General features: G+C 42.5%; 1 protein-coding gene across 1 annotated transcript; it reads right to left on the bottom strand.

The window, feature by feature from the left end:
• Positions 1–20: 20 nt before the first annotated feature.
• Positions 21–2,842, bottom strand: LOC109885957 (probable RNA polymerase II nuclear localization protein SLC7A6OS). Its single transcript, XM_020477744.2, has 5 exons — positions 2,556–2,842; positions 1,371–1,673; positions 991–1,197; positions 589–700; positions 21–461 (listed from the first exon to the last, which is right to left on the bottom strand). The coding sequence occupies exons 1-5, from the start codon at positions 2,745–2,747 to the stop codon at positions 355–357; spliced, it is 921 nt and encodes a 306-aa protein (XP_020333333.1). The 5' UTR covers positions 2,748–2,842; the 3' UTR covers positions 21–354.
• Between the last annotated feature and the right edge of the window lie 6,001 nt (positions 2,843–8,843).

Genomic DNA, 8,843 nt, shown 5'->3' with positions numbered 1-8,843 from the left:
CACAATTTCTTTGGGAAGTCTTACATTTATTTTGAAAGCTTTATTTTATACACATCTACATATTTACAGAAGGGATTTGGAGTCACTTTCATCACACATCAAGAGTACAAGCTCCCGTGTGACAGGGAATGTAGACCCACACATAGTATGACACTTTCAGATGCACAATCACTACCATACGCTTACACGTACGTACTACCATGCACAACATGCAAACACGCAGTCCAATCCATCTCACCAACATACAAGTTAAACCAGAAGCACACCATAGTTATGTGCGACACATCTACCACACATTCACACCAACACAGTAAAAAAAAAAGACAAACAACCACCAATGCTCAAAGTTGGAGATCAGTCGGAGTCATCCTTGTCTCCATCATCATCATCTAACTCCTGCATCACCTCGCCCTGGTACTGGTCCCAGGATCTCCGACTGTATGAGTGCTCTTCCCAGGACCCTTAAGGATGAGAACGGCAAAATTAGGTTTCGGAGAGAAACTAGTAATGCAACTATCCTTACTATGGGAGCTTTGATAATCATTGCGTGAAGCTTTTGAACTTCATACAATAAATGTACTAGCCTACCTCCATAGCGCTCCTCTCTGTCACTGCCATCCTCATCTGGGTAGTCATTCCTCCAGTTCCCCTCTTCATTCTCATCCTCATATGCTTCCTCATTCACCACCAAGTCAGGCACCTGGAAATCCAAGAAAAGGTTATTCATCCTGCATCATTTTATGTTATTCAGATACTAACCTTGTACCATGCTCAATTGCTACTGTGTATAAAGTCTGGAAACACCGCAACAAGGTGGGACTTGAATTGAAAGTGGCGTGGGTGAAAAATCTAAATGAGAGAGCCTTTTACAGCTGTATTTGATTATTTTTAAGTTCAAACACAGCAACCATATTTTTGAGAAGCCCAATTGATTGAGTTTGGGCATAAAGTTTGTAAAAACTAGTTCTAAGATACACTTTTGACCCTTACCAACTCTCCCTCGTCTGAGTAGGGCCTGACGGACAGGATGTCCTGGATCCAGCCTGCAGCGACTGTTTCCTGGTAGTAAAGGTCATACACGTAGTCGTCCTCCCGTTCACGATGCTCAACACCCACACCCTCTCCAGACACACTCAGCTTCTCACGGAGCATCTTCATCGAGTTACACAGGATAGTCTCTGGGTCAGGGGTCAGCAACTGGGAAACAGTCACAATAAGCATCAAATTCAAGCCATCCAAATACTAGGCCTATGTGTCAGTGGCAGATTGTAATCTGGATCCACTGAATTCATCATATGGGAACTGGGCACTGATATGTTTACATAGAACGTTTATCCAGCTCTAGCTAGGGGAGCCCAGCTCACACCTACCTTGCTAGGAGCTTTGTCCTGGTCCCCATCTTCCTGGATGATGTCAAACACCTGAACTTCACCCAGGCTCCAGGCATTTTTGCCTGGCTCCTCTGTGGGCTCTGGCTGCGTTGAGGGGGACTGTTCTGCAGGCATCCCTGCTCGATGGCTGGAGAGGATCCTGTATCGCTCCTCCCGCCTGGTGCTCCACTTTACGCTCCGCAGATCTCCCACAATCCTCTGGGAGCTGCCTGAGGGGCGCAGGGCATGGGCCATGCGGGGGCGGGCCAGTGCTTCACGAACCTGTGTCTGGACTGGGGCATCCTAAGAATAGTGACAATGTAGGGAAACAGTTATCCTAACAAAGACGGTTGAGACTAATAAGACTGGCAGTGCATTACATGAAAGGTTCACTAAATTAAACTTAGCTACCAAGAACTGTTTCTGAGTGCTAAGAAAACATTAAGAACACATTATGAAACTAGCTATGACTGACTCTGGACCATGACCAGCCAACTCATCTTTTTATTTAACTAACTAGGCAAGTCAGTTAAGAACCAATTCTTATTTACAATGACGCCTACCCCGGGAAAACCCGGGCGACGCTGGGTCAATTGTGCGCCGCCCTATGGGACTCCCAATCACGGCCGGTTGTGATACAGCCTGGAATCGAACCAGCGTCTGTAGTGACGCCTCCAGCACTGAGCTGCAGTGCCTTAGACCGCTACGCCTCTCGGGAGCCAACAAAACGTATTTTCTACCCAAACAGGTGTTGCGAAGGATTATCTCCTCCTAGCTAGCTAAATATACAAATTCATAATTGTCCCATGATCTTGAAATGGCAGATGTGCAAGAGACAGGTACACCAGATACTGGTGCTGTGAAGTTAACGAGAACGTAGGCTGGCAGGCTAGCTCGCGAACGATAGTTACCAAGCTATCTGTGTTGTTAGCCAGCTAGCTCTTTTGCTAATCAACACAAAGCGAACTAGCCAGTTACCGAAGTAAGGATAACTTGAGCTTAAGAGAAAATACAATGTATATAGCTAACGTTAACCAGCTGATAAGCTAGCTACAGTTAGTTTAACATCAAATACATTAGGTAGCTAGCTAGCCAAACTAAAACAGCAGACTTGAGTGTCTTGCACAGCACCAGCCGATTGTGTACAGCGCCCACGAGAAACCGTGGTTTGACAGCGGCCCATACCTGTGACGCTACGGTTGCCACGAGTTTGAAGACTGAATTCTCAACCTCTGCATCATCGGGCTCAGGCACAGTTTCCCCAGCGGTCTGGGATGTGGTCTCTGGCCGAATACGTTTACAGGCAAGCAGCAACGCATCGGCAGGGTCAGTTCCTCTCTTTCTTTTCACCCGGAGAATAGTGGTGCTTGGATCCATGGCTGCTCCAGCTGGCGCTACCGTAACTAGCTAGCTATAGTCGCACTTGTGAAAGAGGAGGCAGGATTCTCCCAATACTATGGTATCTTCTTCGACTAGGTTTTACGGCGGTTGGCATCCAACAAATGTTGCATTGCCGCCACCTACTAGACTGGAGTATACTCCTTATACTTAAAATAAATAATCATAAAATACATAAATCAACACATACCCTACCATCTAACCCTACACTCATCACCCTACTCCACTATATACATATTTTTAATCCTACCTCAAGCCAACAGCCTAAAAGGTTGGGACACCACCAATTAACACCTTGTAACTCTTCTGACCCAAATAACTCTTTGCAGCTGCCACCAATATTCTGTGACTTATGTTCCATCCCTGCAGTACAGTTGATAACCATTGCTATAAATGATAAAAATCCAATCTCACTGAAACATATATCACTTGTTGGCCTATCTCTCCGTACTGGTACAGATCTAGTACTCACACCACTCCTCTCAGGATCCCTCCCCCTTGACCCATCTTCCTCTACTTTCTTCACCGCCTCAGCGTACCACAACTTCTGCACTACTCTAACCCTGGAAACCTCAAACTGCCTCTCTCACACAGGATATTTCTGAACCCCAGCCCCATGGGCACCCCTACAATTAACACATACAACTAATTTCCCCAATGTTACACATTCCTTTGTCTCATGCCCTCCTGCACACTTCTCACACCTCGGAACCTCCCTCCTACACACTGCTGCCACATGCCCATAAGCTTGACACCTGTAACAATGTAATGTATTCAGCACAAATCCTCGTACAGGATAACTTATATATCCTAACATCACTTTGTTGGGCAAAGACTCAACATCAAAACTCAAGGACAGACTCTTTTGTTTCACCACTCACGCCACCCTGTCTGTGTCGCAACAAATGATGAGTATCACAAACACTGGGAATCTTCCCCTTCAGTTGGTCAACTTTCACATTTACACCTACCCCAGTAATCACTCCTCTCAGTGATGCCCTTTCCTTGAGAGCAAAATAATTCACTTCTCTTATCCCCATTCACTTGACGTGGAGCCCCTGCTCCCTCTGACCAGCAGAATCACAAACAATTAACACAAGACCACTTCTGGTTACCTTCACCAATTCCACACCACTCAAGTCTGTTTTCACCCACCCTGAAACCACAAATTGATCAGCCAAAAGGCAAGGGTGCACTTTTTTTTTAAAATGTCACTCCTTCTGTCACAGACTCATCTTTATCCTGACCCTTGGTGCAAGTCTCAGGCTCCGAGAACTTCACCACACCTACCACCTCCGATATTTCACCCTCATTCACTTCCATTTCTCCTCATCTTCGATCCAACGTAAAGCTCACTCTGCTTACACCTCTTCCATTCTTCTTTAACAAACGATCTCTCTTTTTTCTGCCATTTTTAACAGACTCAAGCTCACCCTCTTCCTCCTTTTTCCCTCAATTCCTTCTCCGTATTCCAAGTATACGTCTCCTTATGATAATACTGCACTTCTCCTGACATACTTCTTGTTCTTGCCCTTTCAAGGGACGCCATTTTACCGGCTGTCACAACCTCTGTACAATCAACATGAACCCCTCGGGATGTAGAGCTCAACAGTGCATCCCACTTGTAAAGCAGCTGCTTTGTCTTGATGTTCTTCTTTGTCAGTAGCAACCGAGAAGCTTTTCCATTTCAAACAAGTGCACTGTTCCATTCATCAACCACAGATGCTTCCTCCCCCGGATCTTTCCTCAAATATCCTCGCTTCTATGGTAAATTGGCGAAAGCACAATTGAATGTGCATCCCGCCACCTACTGTGTGGGATGGAAACGGGGTTCCCCAAAAAACTGAACAAACTACCAAAAAATATATAATCTGATCCCTACACAGACTCAAGGGGATCCTGGGAGGGCAGGTCTTTCGGCACCAGTACCCCTTGCAGGTCTTCAGATGTAAAATCCTTTAAGTCCCAAAAACTTTTCTGCCACAGCCACAATAATGTCCAGTTTCTTAGACTTCTTTGAGACTTGTGCCATATAGTATAGAACTACAGGCTGTCGTGCGTCCACTACCATATCTTTACTAGCATCACTTGTTTTCTCAATTATTTTAATCACCTTCGCATAGGAGATTCGATTGACCGCTCTAACTTTTGCCACCTCAATCTCATTCAACCTTACAGGGCACTCCAGGAACTCGGGATCATGATCCTTACCACAAGTGCAACACCGTCGTTCTTCTACACACCGTTCTTCAGTATACTCTGTCTATCTGCACACACTTGAAACATGGCCAAATACTTTACAATTCTTACACTGCAATGGTTTCGGGATGAAAGCTCGTACGACGTATCTTACATAACCAAGCTTCACATGCGTAGGTATTTTCTATTTTTCGAAAAAATATAGGGTCAGACGCCGGGCACCAACCACACCAGGAATTCTCTTCAGGTATTCAACCTGAACATTCGTCGTCACCCCTGAGATGACTCTTCTGATGGGTGCTCTACTCCAAAGTTCAAAACACAAAACTTCTGTTGTCCGGATTCTTTTGTGGCTCACTGCAACCTTCCTCTATTCTTCAGAAATACAATTCATCAAAAATAACACTCCTGGTCACGCTGACAGACTCCACTTTTCCCAGCTCATACTTCACCGTTTTAAACACCTCAAACAGGTCTCCCACATATGCATCCTTACTCAACAAAAGCATCCCAACAAGGAGCGATTCATTATCATTCATACACATATCCTCCACTACAATTCTAGACAATTTCCTTTTTGTTCCAGTTTTCGATACTACTGCTGTCCATTCAGAACATTCAACATTGCGCGACGCGCTCTTTGATTTGAACACTTCGGCCATCTTTCCTTCCTTCTCGGGAAAGGACGTCAGAAGATCTTCCAGGAGGCAGGGTTGCCTGTTTTTTAAAATTGTTATTATTATTATTATTATTTTATTTTATTGATATCAAATCAATACATAAAGCACATGAGGGAACACAAGCATACATAGATTACAAACAATGGACACTCGCGCTAGGGGGTACAATATCACATTACAATTACACAAGGACCTTAAGGGACATGCATATACTTACAATTCTAACAGCTTGCAGGGTTGCCTGGTCTAGCTACATTTCTAGCCTCAAAACTCACACACAAGGCCTGAAAACTAGCCCCAAATAGTTTTTCACAGCAAGAGAGGAGTTGCCACATTTAGCCAAATAAACTTTTTCAATAACATTATCAATCGAATTTAAAAGGAATATCGACTTAACTTCTAACAACATAAGAAGCAAAATGAGGTTTTCCATCAAAATAATAATTATGACCTAATGTGAATAATAAAGGAATTTGAAAATGTCGCAAGAGAAAATGTAATTTGCCCTTATTAAACGAATGTTAGACTATTTTCTGGCAATTGTGCCGTTATGTGCCAGACGTTAAGACGACAAACCATTACAAATGGCCTATTTGCGAGATTGCCTTATCATTTCAATGGGCATAGGCTAGTCTTACTGACTAAAATCTGAGTTTATGATTGTAATCATACTTTGCCATGGTTTGGTAAGCGAGATACAGGTAGCCTATAGCCCCTGGTAGGCCTACATCTAATTTCAGATATCCTTCAGTAGCATTTTGCCTAGGCAAATTGACTGACTCATTTATTAATCATGAATAGCGAGGCGATTTCGAGGTAAGAAGTGCTTCCATTGCCCAATAGGCTGCTGGAATAGGCTACTGAGGATGGGTCATTAATTTCAATCACTCACTCAAATATTAATAACATGGATACAGCGGTGTAAAGTTCTTAAGTAAAAATACTTTCAAGTACTACTTAAGTCGTTTTCTTTTTTGGGGGGGGGTCTGTACTTTACTATTTATATTTTTGACAACTTACTACATTCCCAAAGAAAATAATGTACTTTTTACTCCATAAATTTTCCCTGACACCCCAAAGTACTCATTACACATTTTAAAAAGCTTAGCAGGACAGGAAAATGGTCCAATTCACGCACTAATCAATAGAACATCCCTGGTCATCCCTATTGCCTCTGATCTGGCGGACTCACTAAACATAAAATGCTTTGTTTGTAAGTGATGTCTCAGTGTTGGAGTGTGCTCCTGGCTATCCATAAATAAAAACAATTTAAAGTAAGTAGTGCGTTCTGATTTCCTTAATACAAGGAATTTGAAATTATTTATACTTTTACTTTTGATACTTAAAAAGTTCTTAGGGCTGCAATCCCGTTAATGGGATGATATGACAACAGCCAGTGAAGGTGCAGGGCGCCAAATTCAAAACAACAGAAATCTCATAATATAAAATTCTTCAAACATACATGTATTTTATACCGTTTTAAAGGTAATCTTGTTGTTAATCCCACCACAGTGTCCGATTTCAAATAGGCTTTACAGCGAAAGCACCACAAACGATTATGTTAGGTGACCACCAACTCACAGAAAAACCCAGCCATTTTTCTAGCCAAAGTAAGGAGTCACAAAAAGCACAAATAGAGATAGAATTAATCACTAAACTTTGATGATCTTCATCAGATGACACTCATAGGACTTCATGTTACACAATACATGTATGTTTTGTTTGATAAAGTTCATATTTATATTTTAAAAATCTCAGTATACATTGGCGCGTTACATTCACTAGTTCCAAAAACATCCGGTGATATTGCAGAGAGCCACATCATTTTACAGAAATACTCATTATAAATGTTGATAAATACAATTGTTAGACATGTAAATATAGATATACCTCTTCTTAATGCAACAGCTGTGTCAGATAAATAAAATAAAAATGCAAACCATGCAATAATCTGAGTACGGCACTCAGAAAATAAATAAAATTATCCGCCATGTTGGAGTCAACAGAAATCAGAAATCACATTATAAATATTCCCTTACCTTTGACGATCTTCATCAGAATGCACTCCCAGGAATCCTAGTTCCACAATAAATGCTTGATTTGTTCGGCAGGCTCAAGGTCAGGACAGGCAGGGGTTCAGAAAACCAGGTCAGAGTCCAAATGGTACAAGACGATAGGCAGACTTGAGGTCAGGGGCAGGCAGAGTGGTCAGGCAGGCGGGCTCAAAGTCAGAACAGGCAAGGGTCAAAACCAGGAGGGCGAGAAAAGAGAGACTGGGAAAGCAGGAGCTGAGAAACAAAACGCTGGTTGACTTGACAAACAAGACGAACTGGCACAGAGAGACAGGAAACACAGGAATAAATACACCAGGGAAAATAAGCGACACTTGGAGAGGGTGGAGACAAGCACAAGGACAGGTGAAACAGATCAGGGCGTGACACTTAAGTATATTTTAGCAATTACATTTATTTTTGACACTTAAGTATATTTATGATTTAGGGCTCCCGAGTAGCGCAGCGGTTTAAGGCACTGCATCTCAGTTCAAGAGGTGTCACTACAGTCCCTGGTTCAGATCCAGGCTGTATCACATCCGGCTGTGATTGGGAGTCCCATAGGGCAGCGTTCATTTGGCCCAGCTTCGTCCGGGCTTTGCCGGGGTAGGCCGTCATTGTAAATAAGAATTTGTTCTTAACTGACTTGCCTAGTTAAATAAATAAAAATATTATAATTTAAAATCAAATACTTTCAGACTTTTACTGTAGTAGTATTTTACTGGATAACTCACTTTTACTTGAGTCATTTTCTATTAAGGTATCTTTACTTTTACTCAAGTATGGCAATTGGGGAACCTACTTTTTACACCACTGATTAAATCCATTTGTCAGCTCCAGGTAGGCTACACAAGTGGCACAAATTGATTTTCAATGACTCCAGTGATATCCTCCTTTCAACATATTTATTGTATAACATGGTAGGCTTCAGTAGTCTGAAGATGCAAATGTATCATTCTCTACATTTAATGTCAGTTTCACTGTGGACTTTTTCCTAGAATGGATCCATGCTAGGGAGTTCTATAACTTCCATTTCAAGTTTTCACTCGTTTCTGCACTGGAGACCCAAGACCTGAGCATGCGTAAGACCCTTTTTTCTATAAGTAGTCCACATCAGAATGCAGTTTAAACTACCTCAGAGCGAA

The sequence above is a fragment of the Oncorhynchus kisutch genome, linkage group LG3, assembly GCF_002021735.2.
Source record: "Oncorhynchus kisutch isolate 150728-3 linkage group LG3, Okis_V2, whole genome shotgun sequence".
Lineage (NCBI taxonomy): Eukaryota > Metazoa > Chordata > Actinopteri > Salmoniformes > Salmonidae > Oncorhynchus > Oncorhynchus kisutch.
This window is presented reverse-complemented; position numbering and strand designations above follow the sequence as displayed.

Bases quoted from the DNA above. Each gene is read 5' to 3' on its own strand.
- LOC109885957 (XM_020477744.2), bottom strand. From the start codon at position 2,747: ATGGATCCAAGCACCACTATTCTCCGGGTGAAAAGAAAGAGAGGAACT. The intron at 1,198-1,370 runs GTAGGTGTGAGC...ACTGTTTCCCAG, and splicing joins AGGACAAAGCTCCTAGCAAG to TTGCTGACCCCTGACCCAGA. The intron at 462-588 runs GTAGGCTAGTAC...CTCATCCTTAAG, and splicing joins CAGAGAGGAGCGCTATGGAG to GGTCCTGGGAAGAGCACTCA.